The sequence below is a fragment of the Lactuca virosa genome, chromosome 6 (assembly GCF_052849685.1).
Source record: "Lactuca virosa cultivar CGN04683 chromosome 6, Lactuca_virosa_CGN04683_v6, whole genome shotgun sequence".
Taxonomy (NCBI): domain Eukaryota; kingdom Viridiplantae; phylum Streptophyta; class Magnoliopsida; order Asterales; family Asteraceae; genus Lactuca; species Lactuca virosa.
Genome location: NC_136431.1, coordinates 41,752,616 through 41,778,728, shown reverse-complemented (window position 1 = coordinate 41,778,728; position 26,113 = coordinate 41,752,616). Strand labels below are relative to the sequence as shown.

General features: G+C 34.7%; 1 protein-coding gene across 1 annotated transcript; it reads left to right on the top strand.

Annotated features, from left to right (window-relative positions):
- Positions 1 to 19,329: 19,329 nt before the first annotated feature.
- Positions 19,330 to 21,703, top strand: LOC145119262 (3-ketoacyl-CoA synthase 11-like). The gene is made up of 2 exons (XM_079054887.1): positions 19,330 to 19,619; positions 19,787 to 21,703. Exon 2 carries the CDS (start codon positions 19,944 to 19,946, stop codon positions 21,483 to 21,485), a length of 1,542 nt encoding a protein of 513 aa, XP_078911013.1. The 5' UTR covers positions 19,330 to 19,619; positions 19,787 to 19,943; the 3' UTR covers positions 21,486 to 21,703.
- Positions 21,704 to 26,113: the final 4,410 nt, after the last annotated feature.

Genomic DNA, 26,113 nt, shown 5'->3' with positions numbered 1-26,113 from the left:
GCTACCATCAAAGTGCTCGTCAAGAGCGATATGAAATAATCTCATCCATGATAACAACCCGAATGAAGGATGGTGAACCCATCACGGGCCACATGCATAAAATGCAAAGGTATGTGGACCATTTACTGAAGCTGAATGTGAACTTCCCTGAGGAGTTAGCAATAGACATCATTTTGCACTCCTTGCCATCATGCTATGATCAATTCTGCATGACATATCACATGAACAAGGAATAAGTCACCCTCAGCAAACTTCAAGGACTCTTGAAGACCGCCGAAAGTGGTATAAAGGGTAAGTCGGTTGTTACTACTCCTACTCCTACTCCAACTGCGGCCAATGTCTTGGCAATCAGGCATGGCAAAGGGAAGAAGAGAAAGAACCCTTCTAAGGGTACCAAGGGTAAGACCCTTGAAGGCTCCTCTTCAAGCAAAACCAAGAAAGGTTTTGTCACTCCTTCTGCTAACCCTAATGAGGCTGAATGCTTCTATTGCCATGAAAAGTCGCACTGGAAGTGAAACTGCCCAAAGTACCAGCAAGATTTGAAGGATGGGAAAGTAAAACCCAACCATGCAGGTATATACACTATATTGTCTAATAACTCACCTCATTCTAAGTCTTGGGTCCTTGATACAGGTTGTGGTATTCACATATGTTGTGATTTGTAGGGACTAAAAAGAAGTGAGAATGTGGAGCAGGGAAAGATAAACTTGATCATGGGAAACAGGAAAGCTTCACCTGTCACCAAGATAGGAGTTTATTCCTTGGTGCTAAATAGTGGGTTTACATTAGATTTGAATAAATGTTATTATTCGCCAGAAATGGCAAGAAATGTTATTTCCTTTCATGCATTGTATAAACAAGGTTTTACCTTTTATTTTGATAATAATAATGGTAGTATTGATGCTTTCTTTAATAATGTTATTTATTTTAAACCATTACCTTGTGACGGCGTGTATGAAACTGTATCTGTTGTAGATAATCTAGGAAATAATGTATTGTGTATTAACTCTTCCACTAGCTTAGATAAAGCATCCTTATGGCATTGTCGTCTTGGACATGTAAGCAAGAAACGCATAGGCCAACTCCAAAAGGATGGAGTCTTGGAGTCATTTGACCTAAAGTCAGATGATAGTTGTGAATCTTGTTTGCTTGGTAAAATGACAAAGTCACCTTTTACTGGCACTTGTGCTAGGGGTGAAGGTTTGTTGGACCTCATACACACGGATGTGTGTGGACCCTTCAGAACCGCCACAAGAGATGCTAATCGGTTCTATGTGACTTTTACTGATGATTTTAGTAGATATGGATATGTCTACCTAATCAAGCATAAGTCAGAAACCTTTGAGAAATTCAAAGAGTTTAAGCAAGAAGTGGAGAATCAGTTGGGCAGGAACATTAAGATGCTTCGATCCGATCGTGGTGGTGAGTATCTTAGTACTGAGTTCCTTGACTATCTTAAGGAATGTGGGATTGTCTCACAATTGACACCTCCTAGGACACCACAGTTGAATGGTGTAGCTGAGAGGCGCAATCGGACCTTGTTGGACATGGTTCGTTCCATGATGAGTCGAGCTTCGCTACCAATCTCATTTTGGGGGTATGCCTTAGAGACTGCCGCCCATATCCTTAATCTAGTCCCTACAAAGAAGGTTGCCAAAACACCTCACGAGGTGTGGACTGGAAAAGTTCCCAATCTAGACCACATCAAGATTTGGGGTTGCGAGGCTTTCATGAGACGTGAGACTCACGATAAGCTCGAACCCCGAAGCGAAAGGTGTATTTTCATCGGCTACCCATAGAAATCCTTTGGTTACATCTTCTACAGACCCAGTGATAATGTGGTCTTTGTAGCAAGAAGAGGATTCTTTCGACAGAGAGAATTCATGAGCCAAGGAGACAGTGGGAGGCAAATTGACCTTGAGGAAATTCAAGAGTCAAGTGGTGAAGGAACCTCAAACCCTAGCCCTCAACCTGAGGAAGAAACTCCTGTTGAGCCGACTGAAGAATCTATACCTCTGAGGTGTTCCACCAGAGTTAGGAATGCACCTGAACATTATTATGGTTTTCATATTACTGCAGAAGGTGAGACACTTATCAGTGATAACACACTGGTAAATCTGGATGAGCCTAACAGCTACACGGAAGCCATGGCAGGCCCTAAGGCTGCTAAATGGAAAGAGGCTATGGATAGCGAGATACAGTCCATGTATGACAATCAAGTTTGGAACTTGGTTGACAATGTACCTGATCGTAAGATAGTTGGGTGCAAATGGATCTTCAAGAAGAAGACCGACATGGAAGGTAATGTACACACTTATAAGGCACGACTGGTTGCAAAGGGTTATTCTCAAACTCCGGGAGTTGATTATGATGAGACCTTTTCACCAGTGGCCAAGATTAAGTCTATTAGGGTTCTGTTAGCCATTGCTGCATTTCATGATTATGAAATATGGCAAATGGATGTCAAAACCGCTTTCCTTAATGGAAAGTTGGCTGAAGATGTTTACATGGTTCAGCCAGAGGGTTTTGTCAGTACAGAGTACCCCAGTAGAGTGTGTAAGCTCGAGAAATCCATTTATGGATTAAAACAGGCACCTCGCAGATGGAATCTTTGCTTTGATGAGAAAGTCAAAGAATTTGGCTTTTCAAGGAGTGAAGATGAATCTTGTGTCTATATCAAGGCTAGTGGGAGTATAGTCAGCTTTTTGGTACTGTATGTGGATGACATACTACTCATAGGAAATGACATCCCAACCCTGCAGGAAGTAAAGTCCTGGCTTGGGAAGTGTTTCACTATGAAGGACCTTGGAGAAGCTGCCTATATCCTAGGGATAAGGATTTTGAGAAACAGGAGTAAAAGACTAATTGGACTTAGTCAAAGCACCTATGTGGACAAAGTGTTGAAAAGGTTCAACATGCATAACTCCAAGAAAGGAGAGTTACCCATCCATAGTAACGCCAGATTGAGTAAGACACAAAGCCCTAGTACTGAGGCTGAGATAGCAGAAATGAGTCGAATACCTTATGCTTCAGCTGTAGGATCGATCATGTATGCTATGACGTGTACTCGACCTGATGTAGCCTTTGCTTTGAGCATGGTTAGCAGGTATCAGGGGAACCCTGGCATGGCACACTGGACTGCGGTAAAGAATATCCTCAAGTACCTACGGAGGACTAAGGACTGGGTCCTTACCCTCGGTGGCAGTGAGGACTTGAGAGTTGTAGGGTACAGTGATGCTAGCTTTCAGACTGACAGGGATAATTTCCGCTCTCAGTCGGGCTGGGTCTTTACTCTAAACGGAGGGGCAATTACTTGGAAAAGTTCCAAGCAGGAGACAGTGGCTGATTCCACTTGTGAATCAGAGAATATAGCAGCAAGCGAGGCAGCAAAGGAGGCTATATGGCTAAAGAACTTCATCGGAGACCTTGGAGTTGTACCAGCTATAAAGGAGCCAATGGAGATTTTCTGTGACAACAATAGTGTGGTTGCCTTAGCCAAGGAACCAAGAGATCATGGGAGATCCAGACACATTGACAGAAAATATCACTTCATCAGACATCGAATAGAAGAAGGAATCCTCGTGGCAAAGAGGGTATAATCGGATGAGAACCCAGCAGATCCACTCACGAAGGGACTGACTCGGGCTAAGCATCTCCAGCATGCTCGGAGCATAGGGCTGAAGGATGATATTAGTTTTAGTAGTTAGATAATCTTGAAATTTGTAAAATGTAATTGACATTTGATGATAAATAAAAGCTGTTATTTATGAGTAAAGTGTTGCTATCTCTTGTCAATCGTTTACTATTATTTCTTTTTGCATGTTTTGACTTCCAGAATAATTATGTTATGGTTTATATCATATTATTCAAACTCTCCACAGTCGGTCATATGTTGGAAGTAGATATGAATCAAGACTGTCATGGGTTGGCTTGTAGAGGTCTAAGATGTTAGACAAAGCGGGGCTACAACACTCATGAGTGATCATAAGTTCTGAGTATTGGATTCAACCCACGCTCACTTGTATCACTTCATGGAATTTATCTCGAGTGATCGTGAGACGGTAATATCATATAAGTCTTCAAACCTAGAGATATGATTTGTTGCCTATGAGTTGGTTATGCATTGATTGCACGAAAACGCATTGGTAACTCGATGTTATAAACCGTGCTTTTGTGTGTATTTCAACAAGTAGTAGAGCAAACATATGAGTCGAAGTTTATCTGTTCCTTCTAGGATTAGAAGCGATATCTGGGCCCCTCGATGATTTTGTTTTGACCTATGTACCGGGCCCGGTTAGAACTAAATTGATGTGTTCAGTTAAGTTCTATGTCAAACAAATCGGAAATCGGGAAACAAATGCTGGACAATAAGCAAGACCATGTTCCATGTATTTGTCCGGCTGATATCTAGAACAGAGGATTATATGATCACTTATCTAAAATGGCGCTTCATAGTTCAACAGAGTTTAAAGAGCTACGATTGCTGATCGGTTCCTGAAGTCATACTTGCAACTATAGTTATTAGACTTATCCAAGTGGGAGACTGTTGGATATAGTGTCTAAGTCCATAACTATATTTGGTATGTACTTGACCCGACCCGGCATGGTCCATTTGGGTTGCACTTCACCCGAACAATTTATGGATAATCATTTGAGAATAGTATAAGTTATGATTTATTAATATATTATAAGTCCTAATATATTAATATAAAATCATATTATTTAATTAGTATTGATCTATAATTAATTTAGAATTAATTTAGAGATCAAAAGTATGACTAATTAAATATGGGCTCTTGTATTTATATAGTGTGGGCTAATGCTTATTTGTAATGGGCTAGGCTTGCATGGAAAGTCCATGGTTACTCCATGGAGCTTTAACCCATGGATCTCATGGAAATGAAAAGACATGGGTATTAGGGTTTACATGGATGTAACCCTAATCCACCACACTATATAAAGGAGGCTTTGGTTCTTGAAATTGCACTAGTTGATGTGTGTAAACTAAGAGGGCCGATTTCAAGAAGTTTGTGACTATTCTCTCAAGTTTCCAAGTTTGTGGTGATTTGTGAATTCCATTTGAGGCATCCACATTATTGGTGCTAGGCTCTCAAACTCCAAGCAATCAACTACTACTACAAGGTAAGTAATTCTACTAGTTTTATTTGATTCAAGTACCCCATGCCATGCTAGTTAGGATAAGAACCTTGGAAAAATAATTATTTGCATGTATCTTAGTCAAACAAAGATCCAAGGTTTCTAGGGTTGCATGTACACCATAGGAGTGTTAGAATGCTCAAAAACCCATCAAAACCATACAGACTTGAAATACTATAGGAGTATTTTGTAATACTATAAAACAACATACTTAAGTTCTTTATATGCATCTTACCTCTAATTTCTCGTATAGACATTATGGCAGGATATCACCCACATGGAGACCCCTACTACCCTAATCATGGAAATCGAGGCTGGATCGAGGAAGATCCGGAAGAAGATCTTGAAGAGATAGTAAAGGAAGAGGAACCAATGGAAGATGAAGAGGAAGAGGAAGATGAAGGTACAGACTTAGAGCCATAAGTATACAACCCACCGCTGGTTGTACAAAACCCCGCAGCCAGACAGAACTTCCCAGGGTCCGATACCAGCATGGGGCGAAGACCTACGAATGTGGAGCCATCAGCAAGGACAACACCCTCCTTTCGGTATGAACAGAGGCTTCTACAACATCAACAATGGAGGTTCGGCTGACAGGGCCCTCCCTGTTATAGTACGCCGCATTTCTCGCCAGGTTGATCAATCACGAATATCGATCAACCGAATACTGGAAGTTAACGCTACCGCCCAAGTCAACACAGTTAATCTTCGTCGTTTGGATGGAGATCACGATCAAACCAGGAACCGCACAGAAGCGCTTCAAGAAGAGATGATTGCTGCCCAAGCTGAAATTAGAGCACTTAGGGAGCATCAACTTACTTTCGAGAGGCGTTTGATGGGAACAGAACACCATGCGGCAGAGTCCAGTGCTCGGGGCAGTACCCGCCGCAAGTAGTGTTTACACTACTCACATTTTTTATATAAACTAGGACTACGGATATGCGTTAGATACTACCTTACCTACATATAAACTCAACCCTGTGTTTTGATGTTTATACTATCCAGGGAATCTCAATGCTGTCAAGAGTTTTCCTTTAAACTTTGATGTATTACAGACCTGTACCATGGTCAAATTTTCCCAAAAACACTATATATCAAATATATCAAAGAAATTGACAAGCATTCTAATTAACACTCATTTCATGACTTCGTCATTTCGATTTACTTACTTATGGTAATCTATGATTACTTATTGTAATTTTAGATAGACCTGGTATGGAACACACTATACAAACTTATTACAAGTATTACTATAATGGCATCAACGATTGTTTACTTATATTAGTAGACTTCTATTGTAAATCACAGAACACTATGAAAGTCAGAATATGATATGTTTAGGACTAAGATATATCTTGTTCAATATCACCTGACTCATAATTACTATAGAGAACTTAACATCATTTCCTCTTCAAACTTTGTAGAAAAAGATGCCGCCACGTAAATCGAATAGGCATTTCAATAATAATCCACCTATTCCACCACCGCCACCACCTCCACATTATGATCCTGCTGTATTCCAAGCAGCAGTAACCGCCGTCGTGGCTGCTGCCATGACGCAAATAAACACCAGTGGTACTAGTGGAGCTGGTAGTGGTGCTCACAACTCAAATCATGGGGAAAGTATTGGACACCCAAAGGAGTGTTCATATAAAGATTTCTCCAATGCTAAACCCAAATATTTTGATGGCACTAGAGTTGTCATTGCTCTGAAACGCTGGTTCGAGAAAACCGAATCAGTGTTTGAAATCTATGCTTGCCCTGAAGCAAGCAAAGTAAAGTTTGTATCTTGCACCTTCTTAGACAGAGCTCTCTCTTGGTGGAATGGATATGTTAAGTTGTTATCTCTGCCAATCGCAAATGCCATGAACTGGGAAGACCTAACGGTTCTGATGCTAGTAGAATATTGTCCCAGAGGTGAAATACAAAAGTTAGAGCAGGAACTATGGATTCTGACGTTGAAGGACTCCGATATTGCTGCATATACTGCCAGATTCAGTGACCTGGATTTACTGTGTCCCGGGATGGTCACCGTGGAGAGCAAGAAGGTGGAGAGGTATATTTGGTGATCAACTCCCCCGACTCAAGGAAATGTTATTGCCGCCAATCCACTTACATTCGACAGCGCCAAGCGTCTGGATCAGACACTTGTAGATCATGGAGTTCGTCAAGGCTCCATGCCAGCTGTTCCTGAAAAGCCCAAAGAAGGAGGCAGAAAAAAGATATTCTAGAATAAACGAAAAGGGAAATCATCGCAAGAGCCTTCTAAGAAGCAACAAACTGTGGCAGTACACACTGCTATTATTCCTGCTGTTGTTCCTACCCCTACACCTACCACTATTTCTACTACTCCAACAACCCCCAGTCGATATGCTGGAACTTTGCCAAAGTGCAATAAGTGCAACTTCCATTACACGGGAGTTTGCAGGGAAATGCACTGCAGAAACTGTAACAAGAAGGCACACACCGCCCGCTTCTGTAAAGCACCAGCACAACCCATCTCTCAAGTCCCTGCTGTGGGAGTAAGTCAAGCTTGCTATGAGTGTGGCGAAATCGGGCATTTCAAGAAAAACTGCCCAAAGGCAAAGAATGTTGGTGGTGTGGGAAGAATTTTGGCAATTGGCCATGAAAAAGCGATGACAGATCCTAACGTGGTTAACGGTACGTTCCTTCTCAACAATTCTTACGCATGCATTCTTTTTGATAGTGGTGCGGAGAAAAGCTTCGTGAGCCATAAATTCAAACATCTACTAAAGCAAAATCCCCAATCCCTAAAAGACACATTCACTGTAAAGATGGCTAATGGCAAGACCGAGAGCACAAACGATATATACATAGGGTGTACACTTACTTTAAACAATTATTCCTTCCAAATAGACCTTATGCCGGTCTCCATAAAAAGCTTTGACATCATCATCGACATGGATTGGTTAAGTCCTCATCGTGCAGATATTCTATGCTACAAAAAAGTCATCCGCCCCCGAACGTTTCCACCGTTCCGGTTTGGGGGTGTGACATTTTTGGTACCATCAAGGAGAGGATCATGGAGCTAATAGATGAGCGGCTTGGGGCTTTCTATGCTAAGATGGCGGCATGACAGTTGGTGGCTCGAATTCTCTCTTTTCGGGAGTTCAAGGCTTACGGATCCCTAAAGTTCTTCGCGAAGAAGGACCATATTGCTAGTAAACGGTGGATTGCTGACATGGAGAATGCTCATCGGACTATTTTTTGCCATGCGGGATCAAAGGTGGGATTTGCATCTTGCCTTTTGGGGGATGGAGCTCGTGACTGGTGGGAGGAGGTTGGTCACTCTTTGGGAGTTGAGGCCATGGTGGCCATGTCTTGGGCAGATTGTGTGTCGAGATTCCAGGTAAAGTTTGCACCGACCATTGAGGTGTAGCAGTTGGCAAGGGAGTTTCAGGACCTTCGCCAGACGACATAGACTGTGGTGGAGATCACCGCCAAGTTCAGGGAGATGGCTTTATTGGTTCCGCAGTACGCTGTGGATGAGGAGATGAAGAAGACAAGGTACCATGATATGCTACGAGATGATATTCGAGAGTTTGTGAATCTATCTAGCTGTAAGAGTTTAGATGACATGATTGCTAGATCTCGGGAGCGGGAGATTGAGCTGCAACTTCAGATGAAGCACATGCCGGAGCAAATTCAGACCGCAGTGTACCAGGCGAAGAGGCATAAGATTCAAGATTAGAGATCACGAGGCCATAAGGGATGGGGATGTTATGCCAAGTTTGGGAGAACTCACGAGGGGAGCAGTCGTGAGAAAGGGAAGGGTTGCTTCAGTTCTAACCATGCTGGTCATTTTAGCAGGGATTGTCCTCGGGGTTCGTGTCCAATTTGTTTTCACTATAATCAAGTGGGGCACAAGAAGGAAGATTGTCTGAGGTTGACGAGTGGAGCAGTGGGGACACCTACTCCAGCTACGCTGAGGATCACATATGGTCGTGAGTGAGGAGTGGAGGCTCTAGTGGTGAGGAGCCGAGCATTTCAGTTGCAGGGCGATGAGACCCGAGTTCTATCAGATGCAGTTGCAGGTATGTATCGTATTCGCTTCCTTCATGCTATTATTATTTATGCTTATGATCATGTGATTGTGTGTGTGTGTGTGTGTTGAATTAAGAAATATTGAATCTAATGATGTGACATTTCTGGTTGAGAAGACCCAGCTTCTCTATTGTATGACATAGGGGTTCTCTATATCGAAGGGAAGGTCCTTCGATATATCTATGTATTTCAATGTACATTTTCGAGTTGTACTTTGATAGCTTAATCACACTATACATTTTGAGTCTGTAGAGGGTACTACTATAAATAATGCAAGCTAAAGGAGAGAGTTTTGTATGTGCTCAATGAGAGCTACATAGACAAATTCAAGAATCTCAATGTTTTCCTTGACAAGAGCCTTGCTATAGATCTTGTGCTTGACTATCTCACTAGTTCTTATAATAATTTCAAATTGATTTATCATATGAATAGTATGGAGAAAACATTGATGTAATTCTTAAACTTTATCCAAACCGAGGAATCTGGATTGATTAGATTTCTTATCCATTTCCAGTTATTATCTTTTTGAATGTTGACGGAGAGAAGAGGAAACGTTCAAATCCTAAATGGAAAGGAACCGTTTCGGCCGGACCTTCCCATTATTAGGGAGTGGAACTGGTATGTTCTTTATTCTACGCAACCAAGATTCAAAAGAGGCGAGTTGCAATTAATACAAAAACAACAATCATAAGAAACGAACCTACCCTAAGTACTTGGAAATGATAAAGTCGAATATTTGACTCTACGGTGCCGTTTGTTTTTTCGAAGAGAAAATTTTTGAAGTCTGTGGACCACCTCTGCAACCCTCTGTAGCAGAATAGGGGGACCAAACGGCTGCATCATGTAATAAAAAGTATGTTTGTTTTTTAACATCTTCACACTGCTGCAATAAGTTAAAGTAAGATGTGAAGAGGTTTGAACCAGAGGGTCAAGTGTTGCGCCACGCAACACACGCGCAACCGTTTTTAAGTCAGAAATCTTCTAAAAACACAAACAAATATGAAGGGCCAAGTGTTGCGCGTGTGCTGCGCGACGCAACAATAAGTGGTCAGAAGTGGTTTTTTAGAAAAAAACAAACAACACCTACATCAAGTATTTAAATAATTAAACTCCAAATACATCCAATTCATGGATCCTTGATTCATGATGTGGTCATCACATTTGGATGGCATGGTAGGATCTAAAGGAAAGAAGGAAGCTTACGCATCGAGAGCTAAGCCTAATCATTAGAATGGCCGAGTGTCGCATGTCTTAATGATTATGGATTTTGAGCTTGTGCTTAGTAGTGAAGTTAAGAAAGATCGATTTATTTGATATAACTCTTAGGAAATTTTTAGAGCCTTGATTTCATTTTATGCTTTGTATAAACATGAATTATAATTTTCATTTGATAATGGAAAGGTGACAATTCTAGTTTATAAAGATGATGGTTTTATTTCTAAAACATCTTCTTGCAATTGGCATTCATGAAATTGTAGTTTGTGTTTCTAATAATAGTAAGGTTAACTTTAATATTGATTCTTCTAATATTTTAGATAAGAACGGGCTTGTGGCATAATTGCCTTCGCCACATACGTAAGAATCACATCACCAAGCTCCATCTGGACCAGACTTGGAAGCATTCGACTTTGGGTTGGATGAGGTATGCAAGTCTTACTTGTTGGCAAGATGACTAAATCATATTTCACATGGACATGTAATGGAGATAAAGGATTGTTGGATCTTGTATACACTAACGTGTGTGGACCCTTTAGATCCTCCATAAAGGATGTCAAACATTACTATGTCATATTTACTGACGGTTTTAGTAGATGTGATTATGTTTATATGATTAAGCATAAGTATGACACTTTGAAGAGTTTCAAATAGTATCAAAACAAGTAGGGAATCAATTGGGAAGGAAGATAAAAGGGTTTCCGATCCAAAAGGAAAGGAGAATGCCTTAGTATCGAGTTCTATGATCATCTTAGAAATTGTGAAATGGTTTCCATACTTGGATTCTTCAAGGAAACCCTAATGTAATGGTATTCCTGAAAGGGAGAATCGAATGCTACATGGTTCGATCTATGATGAGTCGTGCTTCGCTACCAATTACATTTTTGGGAATATACACTTGAAATAGTAGAGCATATTTTGAACCTTGTAACCAACTAAGCAGGTTGAAGACACCTCATGAAATGTAGACTTGGAAAGTTCCCTCACATTTAGGTCTGGTGTTGTGAGGTCTTTTGTTGGATGAGAAATCAATGACCAACTTGAATTGAGATATGAGTAGTGTTACCTTGTTGGGTATTCATTGAAGACTTTTGATATTTGTTTAAAGAACCATGAAAATGTGGTGCTTGTAGCTAAAAACAAGAATGTTCCTTGAGAGAGAACATATATATATCAAGAAGTCAGTGGGAGTCATATTAACCTTGAAGAAATGTGAGATATGATTGAAAATGAACTTATAGCTGGCACCAGCTCTCAACTTGAGGTTCAAATACCAGTTAAGTCAAATGATATTGCCTTACCTCTTCACAGATTTAGTAGAGTTAATGAAAATGTCGAGTTTTATGAATTTCATCTAACTGCAAAAAGTAACATGTTTGTTAGTGATAAAAATACTGATAAATTTGGATAAGCTAATAGTTACTGGGAAGCAATGGCAGGCCCTGAGGCTACCAATGAGAAGGGACTAAGGATATCGAAATTCAATCCATGGAGGATAACAAAGTTTGAAATTGGTTGATATGAAGCCTAGTCTCGTGACAGTGGGTTGCAATTAGATCTTCATTATGAGGACTAAGATGGATATGAATGTACACACATTCAAAGCTAGTATGGTGGAAAAGGTTTCACCCAGACTCAATAAATGGATTATGAGGAAACATTATCACCAGTAGCTGAGAAAAGATCTATTTGGTTGTTTGTTACCATTGTTGCTTTCTTTGATTTAAAGATATGGTAAAATGGATCTTTAGACGACTTTCCTTAATAGGAAACATTCAAATGATGCTTGACACATACTAAAAGGATTTAAACATACGAAATATCCAAACAAGGTGTATAAGCTTCAGAAGTTTATTTGTAGATTTAGACAAGCATCGTGTAGCAGGAATCCGTGCTTCCACGAGAAAGTCAAAGAGTATTGTTTTCTAGAAGTCTAAATGGGTTCTGAGTACATTTCAAAACTAGTGGGAGTGTCGTTTTCTTCCTGATATTGCATGTTGATGACAATAATGCTCATAGGAAACATTTTCCCTAATTTGCAAAGTTCAAAAGCTCGGGAATTGTGTCGCTATGATGGACATATGGGAAGTGACATTTGATACTTGGTATTTGGATCTAAGAGTATAGATCAAAATGTTTAAAAGGACTCAGTCTAAGCACAATGTGTTGAAAGGTTTCAACGTGGAAATTTCCAAGAAAGGAATTGCTCATATGCATCATGGAAAGGACTTGAGTGAATATCAAAGTCTTTAGTTTTGGTCATGAAAATGATAGAATAAGACGGCTCCTATATGCTTTGGATATATGATCGATATTGTATGATATGAATGGTGCTTGTTTTGATGTCTCAGATGGTTTAAGCATCGCGAGATTGAATAAAAAATTTGCTCGACTGAATCACTAGACAACTGTCAAGAACATTCTGAAGTATTGAAAGATACCAAGGACTGGTTGCTTGTAGACAGTAGAGAACATGATTAAGAAAAGCTATACAACACTAATTTTTAGGGTTGACTCTGATTCATAGTCTAAATAGATATTCATTTTGAATTGTAGCATAAAAGGTTTCGTGTAGGAGATGGTGGTAGATTCAAAAATGCGAGTAAGACTATATTAGTGCAAGTGAAGTATCCAAGGAGCGTACCTAAACTAGAAAACTTCATAGTTGACCTTGGAATTGTTTGAGTAACAAATTTCTACTAGAAATATTCTATGAAAGTGTAGTCGTCTTGACTAAGGATTTGTGAGATCATAGAAGGTCAAAGCATAGGAGGAAGAAGTTCCACTACATCCAAAATAAAGTTGAGGATAGAGATCTAGTTGTGAAATGAGTATCTTCCTGATGGTTTGTTCACAATAGCGATGACTAAAAGAAACTACGATATTCATGACGAGAGCATAGGCATGAAAAATGATAAAAAGTTTAGTTGTTAAGTTGATTACCCCATAACATTTATACAATCAATAAATCGATAATTGTATGGTGATTAAATAACATGGAATTATTTATATATTCAGGAGTATGATACCATAGACAATTAGTTTATTATTGTGTTTCATTTTGCGTGTTACTTCCTGAATATTAATTTATTCGAAATGCCATAATCAATAATACTTTTGGGAAGTAAGTAATGATTTAAAATTGTCATGGAAATATTTATAGATTGTCCATGATGATTTAACATTTCATATGGATTTTTGTAATATTAATGAGTACTTGAAAATAGGGATTCTAAGTATTGGTTAAACCGACGCTTAGAGATAACTTCATGGATCCAATCACGGGTAATTCTAAAACGATAATATCTTATATTCTTCAAATGGAGATACATAAGTTATAGTTTGCAAATTTGGTATGCATTTGTTTACATTAATGCATCCGTAACTTGATGTTATAAAATGTAACGAGTAAAGGTTATAATTATGTAGTCAATTTTTATTCGTTCTTTTTGCATAAATAGGAAAAAGATATCTTTGGGACCCTTGATGATTTGATGTTGACATTCATATGCAAGGCCTTGCCCGGACTAAATTGACGTGTTCAATTAGTAGTCTGAATCCAGTCATCATAAATTGGAAATTGGGAAACAGAATCTTGGACTATGATATTGATTTATATTTATGTCTCATTTCCATACGATATCTTGTAGAACGAAGGAATAGCTGATCGTTCATCTTATGCTGACATTTGATTATATAAGAGTTCGACAGTGACTGTAGAAAGCACTATTTATTGGTTATTCAAAGTCTATACATGCAATTGTAGTTGACGACTTATCCAAGTGAGAGACTGTTACATTAAGGTGTCTAAGTTCTTAAGTAAATTGTTATAATCTTAATGAATAAAAGTAAAGTCCATTTTGGGTTTCCCTCAAAATCTACAAATAGCTAGAACTGATATTAGGAGAAAGATAAAATGATTTTTTAAATATATTATATGGTTAATATTTTAATTAAAAAATAGTTAATAGTTAATAATTAATTTTTGAATTAATTAGAAATGTCTGGAATTACTTTATTACTAATCAGAATTAATTTGGAATTAACTAAAGATGCAATAGCTGAATTGTAATTGCTTATAATTGAGCAAGGAAAGTCGATTCCAGAACCATTCATGATATGGACAGGTTTGAGATGGTTTTTAGGGTTTTTGGAATCATTCTATAACTGATAAGGATGACTGCCTTGAATAGATAAAATTTGATTATTTTATTAATCAAATCAGGGTTTATCCTGGAGATTCCCTAGCTATAAATAGTACCCCTTGGCTCCTAAATTTCATGGATCTCTCTTCCCATAAGGTGGAGAACGAAAAGGGTTTGGCTCACTAGACAAAACATTGTCGATTCACCCATTCGTTTTGCCAAAATTATATTTTTAACTTTAAACCCTTAAACTATATAAAAAACATCAATGACATTTTAAAACAAAATGATACATTTCATAAGATATGCACTTCATTATTTTTTATATAAACAACAATTACCAATCTACAGTTTCTTTAGACGGATGGGCATGGGCAACGCCTTTTATGGCGTTATCCGATGTGGCATCGTCATAACGGCGCCATAACGGGCGAACACCGCCCCACCCTCCCGTTATTACACGTTATGTTATCATTCGTTATTGTGGTAACGGGGCGTAACGTGCATAAATTCGAACAATGCAAACTTTTTACCGTTTAAAAACGGTACAACATTCAAAATTTAGCCGTTTAAAACGGTAACTTCAATAAAAAAATTACTAATAATTTTTTTACATTAGATTATATATATATATATATATATATATATATATATATATATATATATATATATATATATATATATATATATATATCATTCTTTTTACCTATACATCTGTTTCTCTATATCTATCTCTATTTCTCTTAATCACTCAAAACACAAACACAAAAATCAACCAACTATGGATCAAAACCCGAATACTCCTCCTCCAAACACAAACACATCCACTCCAATAGGTTTTGCGGCATACGAGGGCTGCATAAACCTCCTCAACTCGCAAAACTCACCACAAATTCCATATTCCACCAACTTTTTCAATCCCGCCTTACCCCCACTACAATACTCTACCTCGCCTTTTATGCGACAAACAACCACACAACCCCCACCCACGCAAGAAACGGTTATCGAGACGCAAGCCGGGGGTAGTCGGAAAGCATTGCGAAAAAAGGGAGATAAAAAAAGAAAGGGAAAGAGGTCGTGGTTGGGGAGGAGCAAACGGAAGCACCTCCAACATGGTGGACACCGGAGGAAGAGCATGCGTTGGCGGTGACTTGGTGCAGGACTTCTAAACAACCAACTTTGGGGAACGATATAAGGAGAGTTGCTTTTTGAGAAGTCGTGATTGTCAAATTCCGCACAATTTTGAGCAAGAATGACAATATCGCAATCACTATATGCTTACTGGCAAATGGACTTAAATTAGCCGGAAGTGCACCAAATTCAATTCCATCTACAACAAACTTTCTTCGCAACGATAAAGTGGTGCGAATGAGTTTGATGTGTTTACAGCTGCGAGGGAGGAATATCACGTGCAAATGGGTCACGTATTTGAGCACGAAAAAATTTGGGAGATCATGAGGAAAGATCCAAAATGGATAAAAACGCCAACATCATCGGAACAACAATCAAAGAGGTCTCGCGGTTCGGGTTCGGTTGATGTTTCCGACGGACGCATGAACCTCGACCTCAACGCGGACACCGATGAGCTTCCAGACGACTTTGACGACATCAAGGAAATCTCTCCGCCACGACAACCCATGGGGCGCGACAAAACGAAGCGCGCTGAACGACATGCGGATGAGAATGAAAGCCAGCTTCGATAGCATGCAGAAATGAAACAAAAATTCAACGCCCACACGGAAATCGCAAATAAAAGATATGAATTGCAACGTCAGCATTTGGAGTTCCTTCGTCAAGAAGCCGAGCAAGATCGCATATCGAAGGATTTGACAATTTTTACGACAAACGAAGAAAATATGCCACCGAGACGAGCTGAAGTGATACGGTGGATGAAGCAAAAATCGAGAGCAAATATTTGGACGACGAATAGTTTATCAGTGTTTTTTGTTAAGTTATCATGTGTTTTTAGGACCAGCGTGTGTTATTTGGTCAATGTTTTTATTATTTATTTATTTTTTTTTATTTTTTTTTGCTTTGTAATGTTTTTTTTAAAGTTTTTATGGTATTTTTAATTTACTATTTAATGAAATTATGTTTTATTAATTTGTATGTTTTTTATAGATATATGACATAAATAAAAAAATAAAACAAATTAGAAATATATGAAGTAAATAAAAAAATAAAACAAATTAAATAATAGAAATTAAAAAATCCAAAAAAATAAAAAAAGAAATAGAAAATAGTAGGTGTTATCTCATGTTATTTGGTGTTGCCAATATACATATTGGGTGTTATAACACAAAATTATGATTAAAATGAGGAGGTTGACACTTTGGGTATGATAACATGTAATAACACGGTGTCGATACCTATTAGTCTTAAAAATTATTTTGATTTAAAAAAAAATGAAAAAAATAACAATATATGAATAAGACAAAACTGCAAAAATGGTCCCTGTGGTTTCTCATTTTATGTGGTTATGGTCCAAACGTTTGAAAAGTTGCAGATTTGGTCCTTTTCAACAAGTTTTATTGTGGTTTTGGTCCCTCATCCGTTAAGTTTAACTGGTTGGCTGTTAACTTTTTTAAAATGACAATTTTACCCTCAGGGACCATTTTCGCAGTTTTGTCTTTTAGCATACTATAAGGACCATTTTTGCATACATTCTTTTTTATTTTATTGAAGTATTATATATTAATAAATATTATTTTTAATATATAATATTATATATTAATAAATATTGTTTTTTTGGATTATTAATTTATTTTAGTTGATTTTTTTTTTTTACTTTTTTTGTTGGAGTAATTATTTTTATTGAGTTATTATATATCAATACATATAGTTTTTAATATATAATATTTATATCATAATAAATATTATATTATTGGTTTATTAATTTCTTTTAGTTAATATTTTTAATTTTTTTTAATTATTTTTTATTTGATTATTACTTTTAATTTATTATTTTCTTCATATATTAAATATTGTTTTATTTGATTATTAATTTATTTTAGTTAATTCCTTTTTTTTAAAATTGTCTAAGTAATTCTTTTTTATTGAATTATTATGTATCAATACATATAGTTTTTAATATATAAAGTTTATATTATAATAAATATTATATTATTGGATTATTATTTTCTTTTAGTTAATTTTTGTAATTTTTTTTAACTATATTTTGTTGTGTTATTAGTTTTAATTTATTAGTTTCTTCATATACTAAATATTATTTTATTGGATTATTAGTTTATTTTTAATTTATAATAATAGTTCTTGTTAATTTTATTGGTTCCACCACAAAGTCGTGGGATATGCAAAATCGTCGTCTCTCATCATCGAAATCGTTAGGTCACTGCTAAACACCTTCATTTAATGTAGCTTATAATGAGAAACCATAGGGAAAATACCACCACCATCACTCGGTCACCACCACCACTTATAATTGTTATAGGGGTTTGTTGCGCATTTTGTGGGATATGAAGGATTCCAATGGATTATGAAGAGGTTGTTGCAGGTGGCTACCAGCAACACTGGGTGGAACAGGGTAGGGTATCTATTGAACCTCCGATGAAGGAGTTTAGAGGTAATCCTGCCAATTTTTGACGATGATAAGCGACACTTTTACGTATCTCGGCGACTTTGTGGTGAAACTAATAAAATTAAAAAGAATTAATAGTATACATTAATAATAAAATAATAATCCAATAAGATAATATTTGTTATCTTAAAAAAATAATAAATTAAAAGTAATAATTCAATAAATTAATAATTCAAAAAAACAAAAAAGAAATTACAAAAATTAATAATCTAATAATTTATTTATTATGATATAAATAATATATATTAAAAATAATATTTATTGATATATAATAATCTAATAAAAAAGAATTGCTCCAACAAAAAAGAAATTATAAAAAGAATCAACTAAAAGAAATTAATAATCCAATAAAATAATGTTTGTAATATATAATAATCTCATAATATAATATTTATTATGATATAAATATTATATATTAGAAATTATATGTGTTGATATATAATAATTCAATAAAAAAGAACTACTTCGACAAAAAAAAAAAAAAAAAAACAGAATTAACTAAAATAATTTAATAATCCAATAAAACAATATTTAGTATATGAAGAAAATAATAAATTAAAAGTAATAATCCAATAAAAAATAATTTAAAAAAATTACAAAAATTAATTAAAAAAATTAATAATCCAATAATATAATATTCATTATGATATAAATATTTATATATTAAAAACTATATGTGTTGATATATAATAATTTAATAAAAAAGAATTACTCCAACAAAAAAATATATTAAAAATCAACTAAAATAAATTGATAATCCAATAAAACAATATTTATTAATATATAATATTATATATTAAAATAATATCTATTAAGATATAATACTTCAATAAAATAAAAAAGAGTGTATTCAAAAATGGTCCTTATAGTATGGTAAAAGATAAAACTGCGAAAATTGTCCCTGGGGTCAAATTGTCATGTTAAGGAAGTTAACAGCCAACCAGTTAAACTTAACGGATGAGGGACCAAACCACAACAAAACTTGTTGAAAATGATCAAATCTGCAATTTTTCAAACGTTTGGACCGTAACCACATAAAATGAGAAACCACAGGGACTATTTTTGCAGTTTTGTCTATGAATAATTTGAAATCCCGGGTCAGCATATATCCACTAAAATTATTGTCGCTTTTTAGCTAATTGGAATATCTTGAGATGCTACTCGCACAACTGTAAGAAGCTTCGTCTAAATTTCTCGTGATCGTGCGTTGTCAATCGGATCAGTGTGATTAGGGTTTTCATTCAATAAATTATAGTCAAATTTCACTTCAATCCGCAACTTCTACAAATGTCGAATTCAATTCTGACAGCCACAATTAACATCATATGACTCTCTGTTTCACATTTTAAATACCTAGGCGGCACTTCCGTTTTCCACACCACCTTCACACATTCATTCCCTACTCATCGATCACTCCGCCAACATTCATCTTGTTCCAGGTTTAATTTCTTTCTTAATTACCAATTTCATCATCGCATCTGTTGTAATTTATCGTTAATTTAGGTTAAACAGTTACGGGTTTCACTCGAGTTGTCGTAATTGATGATTTAGTGTTGATTTAGCATTCTTGATTTTTTTTTTGTTGAATTTCATCCCCGGTTTGCAGGAACTACCCTCGTTTGTGATTCGATGTTCCAGATCTCAGGTCATTATGGGTTTTTGAGTTCCTGATTTGTTTCGGATACACCAGATCTTGCTTTTGTTTTGTTTTTTTTCTCTGTTCTACTGATACCTCTGTGATCGGAATCGAATTTCTGCTAAAAATGAGTGACGTTACAGAAGTCAAGCCTTTGATTTCACAATCATCATCTTCAAACCTTCCCGATTTCAAAAAATCCGTGAAGCTCAAGTATGTAAAACTAGGGTATCATTATCTAATAACCCATGGAATGTATCTGTTCTTATCTCCTCTCGTCGTCGTTCTCGCTGCTCAATTGTCGACATTTTCTCTCGAAGATATTCACGTTCTTTGGGATCATCTCCGATTCAATCTCATATCAGTCGTCGTATGCTCCACCCTTTTAGTCTTTCTATCAACTCTCTACTTCCTAACTCGCCCTCGCCCAGTTTACCTTGTAAACTTCTCATGCTACAAACCTGAAGAAGATCGAAAATGCACAAGACAGAAATTCCTTCAATGTTCGACATCAACAGGTACGTTCACAGATCAAAGTCTCGAGTTTCAAAAAAAAATCCTCGAAAGATCCGGTCTTGGCGAATCAACCTACCTCCCTGAAGCTGTTCTTCGAATCCCCCCAAATCCATGCATGGAAGAAGCAAGAAAAGAAGCAGAACTTGTAATGTTCGGCGCCATTGACGAACTCCTAGCAAAAACAGGTATCAAACCAAAAGACATCGGGATTTTAGTCGTTAACTGTAGTCTCTTCAATCCTACCCCTTCTTTAACTTCAATGATTGTCAACCATTACAAACTTCGAGGCAACATTCTAAGCTTCAATCTCGGTGGAATGGGTTGTTCAGCTGGTTTAATCGCTATTGATTTAGCTAAAGACCTTCTCCAAGTAAACCCTAATTCATACGCACTAGTCATGAGCATGGAAAACATCACCTTAAATTGGTACTTCGGAAACGAAAGATCAATGCTTGTTTCCAATTGCTTATTCCGCATGGGAGGAGCTGCAATTCTCTTATCCAACAAATCATCCGACAAAAAAATCTCAAAATATCAACTCGTTCACACAGTAAGAACACACAAAGGCTCAGATGACAAATGTTTCTCATGCGTAACACAATTGGAAGACCCAATTGGGAAAATCGGAGTTTCATTATCAAAAGATTTAATGGGAGTTGCAGGAGACGCATTAAAAACCAACATCACAACATTAGGTCCTTTAGTGTTACCAATGTCTGAACAATTACTTTTTTTTGCAACTTTAGTTGGAAAAAAGGTTTTAAGAAGGAAGATTAAACCATATATTCCTGATTTTAAACTTGCGTTTGAGCATTTTTGTATTCATGCGGGTGGAAGAGCTGTTCTTGATGAAATAGAGAAGAATTTGCAGCTTTCTGATTGGCATATGGAGCCTTCAAGAATGACATTGAATAGATTTGGGAATACTTCAAGTAGTTCACCTTGGTATGAATTAGCTTATTCAGAAGCAAAAGGAAGGATTAAAAAAGGTGATAGAGCATGGCAGATTGCGTTTGGATCAGGGTTTAAGTGTAATAGTGCTGTTTGGAAAGCTTTGAAGACAATCAATCCTTCAAAAGAAAAAAATTTGAATCCTTGGATTGATGAGATTCATCAGTTTCCTGTTCATGTTCCTAAGTTTTCTGCTTTATAAGATGGGTTCAATCTTCAATTTTTTTTTTCTTTTTTGAGTTAAGTTATTATTCATCATGGGGTTTTTTTTTGATGTTTTAGTTAGGGTGTGATGATTTTTATTTATTTGTTGTACTGGATGACATCTTTTTTTTTTTCTTCATGGATGCTATATTTTTTGATAACTTTTGTTGTGATTCACAGTTTTGAATGTGATTTTGTTTGGAGCTTGTTTAATTATATTATTCTTTGTAACTAAATTTAGGCATAGGGTGTCTTAATTATTAGTAGTAGGTATGTTTATTAGTTATATAACTTGTAAGTATTCATTTTTCCTGTTTCTTCCATAAAATATTGCAAGAAAAATGATATATTTTTTTCAATACATAAAGATATAATAGGTTAGATGATTATAACAGTAGGCATGTATTTATTAAAGTATAGAGAAATGATTTCAATTCTTAATCACAATATCTAGCAAACATATATTTAAAAAAAAATATATGTTTGTTAATCAACTGTCTCATAAATTATTCCATAATAAAATACAAGCAGCTTCGTAACAATGAAATGATGAAATGAAAGTAAGTAGTTTTTTTTGTTCCAATCTATAAATGGTTATAGGATTTTAAATGGACCTTATAAAAAGTTTAAAGTGTCACAATATTATATTGGGCCATAAGGTTCAATATTGTTTATTTGTTTTAAATTTTGAAGCCCAATAGTATTGGACTATAACCGATTACGACGATAAATATACACCTCTATAATGTTCAGTTGTTCTGTTGTTCACATTCAAAAGACTATGCTCCGTTTCAAATAATGCAAATTATATATGAAGTTATTATAACTTTTTTTTTATCAACATTCAAATTAAAATACTAATGAGATTACTTGATTTTCAATATTGTATCAGTTATATCCTTTTAATAATTTAAACCAAATTAATTGACATATATGGTTAAGTTATAATTTATTTGTAAAAGATTTTAACATCATGAAAAGTTGTAATTTAGTGAGAAAATGAGTTTAAAACCTCAACTAGAAATAGAGTTTCCAATGTGAGGTTAATTTTTATTTTTATTTTTTTTGCTAAATTCTTTTTCTATATTATGCATAGTTTAGTTTGCATCAACTGGTTATATATATATATATATATATATATATATATATATATATATATATATATATATATATATATATATATATATATATAACCAGTTGATGCAAACTAAACTATGCATAATATAGAAAAAGAATTTAGCAAAAAAAATAAAAATAAATATATATATATATATATATATATATATATATATATATATATATATATATATATATAGTGTAAATGAGCCGAGATACTCGGGATTGACTCGTTAAAAGTTCGACTCGAGATCGAATTAAACAAGCCCGATCCGAGCTCGAGCCTAAATACAAGGCCCGTTTACTAAATAAGCTTCGAGCCGAGCTTTAATTAATGAGCTCAAAGAGTAGGAGGCCAGTTGGCTTTAAAAGGTAAAAAAAAAAAATGTATTTGAGGTTAGGATCATATGGCTTTCGATGGAATCCCGATTTGCATGCCTAGATTCAAGAAAGAACCCTAATGTTTCAAAAGTCACAATATTTTAGACAACTATCACAAAAGTCATTACATTTTAGTTTTTTTCATTTCAATTTTAACATCCAAAATATGATGTTACCAAAAAATGTGACATACATTATGTCATGTATGTTGCCAGGTCATCAAAGATTGTCATACCAGCTGACAAACGGGTGGCTGAGCAAATGATCAATATTAAAACAAATTGGTAAACAAAGTGCCCTAATTGAGACAAAAAAAATAAAATAAATAAATAACGCAACGTCAAAATCGAATTTTTATATAAACTTAGTGATTTTTGTGGAGTTTGCCTAAAAATGATCTTAAAACAAATAAAATCAAAATATATTGTTATTTTATATACTTATAAGTATATAGTATGTTAAAATAAAAGTTGATCATTACTTAACTACAAATAGTGACAATGATTAATTTTTATTTTAAACATATTTTGATTTCGTTTATTTTTAGACCAATTTTCTTTTCCTTGAAACATGCCAAAGAGAGCGCCTTTGGCTACCAAGTTTGATAAAATATAGTAACAGTTAAATTAAAATCCAAAAAAAAAAAAATTTATTAGTTAATGCAAATTAGAACTACAAGTATATGTATATAGATTCTTTTTTGAAGTATATGCACCAAACTCCAGAAAACATGGTGGTTGATTTCATTTTTTTATAATATTATATGATCTAATTGATATGTTGAAAGTGAACAAGGTGACAAAAAAATCAAAAATTTGCAATTATCTCTCATTTATTCCATTTTTTGGATGCTTTGGAAAAGCCCGAAATGAGGTGGTGTATCGGAATAAAAGGTGTCCAGTTTTGTTTCTTAGGAGCAATTCAACATTTAATTTGATTAAATCTAGATCCAAGTTTTGCTTAATCGATTGATGTTTATGATGTATATCTCTTATATCTAACCTTTTTTGTAGTCCAACTTGAACACCTTGCTTAAGTGTATTCGTCTATTGCTAATTTTGTCGCTGCTGTTCAAAAAAAAAAAAAAAATAAATAAAAAATAAAAAAAAATAAAAATATATATATATATATATATATATATATATATATATATATATATATATATATATATATATATATATATATATATATATATATATATATATATATATAACATGCTAAAGTTTTTAGAAAATTGAAATAAACAAAGAAAACCCAGGTCAACACCCGACCCAAACAAAACCAAAAATTATTTACCTTTTTCTTTTGTATTTGGTGTTTACATGATAGGCAAAATAGCATGAATTTGGGTAGTTAATTCAGAACTTATGCGTGACCATGACCTTTAAATACTCCTAACGAATTATTTTTCTTGTTACGATTAAATATGCATTGTCGTTGTTGGTTTTTTTGTTATTGTTGTTGTTGTTTTTGTTGTTGTCATATTGATATTTATTATGCTTTTTAGGTTTATTAAGCTTGTATGAATTCTATTATGTAACATCCAAATTTATTTAGCGAGATCAAGAATGATGTTTCAAAGAAGATAGAATTCTTGCAAATTACAATCATGGTTTCAGCCAATGCACGTAATTTTCTTTGCCTTTATCAATCCATCACTTCTTTTTTTAGTCATACATTCCAAAAAAGTTCTCAGGAAAATTATCAAATTATAAAATTTATATCAAATTATAAAATTTATATTTATATCCAAACTTAAATGTTAATTTGAATTATATCAATCTAATATTAAAAAACTTATTTAAACTTTAAAAATTTATTAAATTTCCCAAAATACCCTTCGCAAGTTAAATCCTAAATTAAAGATTAGGCTAGGTATCTTGTATTTCCGTATATCATCTTCGTCGTACACTAAACATCTCTACGTTCACTCTCATTTGTAAATACGGTTTTGTAGCTCTATGCAAGTGGTGTCTGTTGATATGATATGTATTTTTGTGAACATGAAATTCAGGAATTGATATTGGGTTTTTGTTATTTAGGAATAAGTAATATACGTAAGTCGTAAGATCTCTAGATTTGCAGTTTTCCATTGAGTTGGTGCCGAGAAACTCCGAAATTCGATTGTCTAATAACCACAATGAAAAAAAAAGACATTTAATGAAATTGAAGGTAAATAATAATGTATAATCCATCTTGCTGGTAAAAACTTACTCAATCATAGGGTAGTGAACACTTATCTCTCGTCTTGGTGTATCATCATCATCATCCATCAAAAAGGCTGACAAGAAACTCTTTGTTTGCGAACCAAATAATTGAATGCAGAACAACAATTAATCAATACATAAACCAGAACTGGTATAAAGAATTGATACATCTGTTTGCGATCGAGAAGAAGATAACGAGTTTAGTCGATAATTTAAGCATACATGCGATGAGGAATAAATGGTGGCAACAAGTAAATGACGTGCATGAACCTTTGTAATATTTAATTCGGTTTAATGTTAATTAATTTGGTTTAATGCTAATCTTAAATAATGAATGATATTTTAGTACAATCACATGGAATTGTGATTTCTTTATAACTTTTTTTTATATTAAATTAATTTAAGCCTAATAAAATTATGAGTTTGGATATGGATGTGTATTTTATAATTTGATAAGGATATAGAAGTAATTTTGATTTCTACAAGGATATAGAAGTAATATTTAAAGTTTAGAAGGATATGAATGAAATTTTCCTTTAAAAAGATGCATCATTTATTTATCGTCATGATTTCTGTTCAAAATAATACATGGTTTCATCTTCTTGTCCCTATTAAATAAAAATATTTTTTTCACATGTCATTCTCTCATACATTATGTCATATGTCGTTTTGTCATAATTTTGAGATATATTTATTTTCTACTTGTCATTTATTTCATTTTTAATTTTTCAATATACAATTAATTTAGTTTTTATAAATTAAACATGTCATAATGACTATATTAATTTCAAAATTCAAACTTCAATTTCAATTTTAAATAAATTTACAGTTTAAACCTTCGTATTTAACATTTTGCTATAATTAACACGTTTAACACACACGTTTCACAACTAAACACATAATTTTAATTTATTTTTTTGCA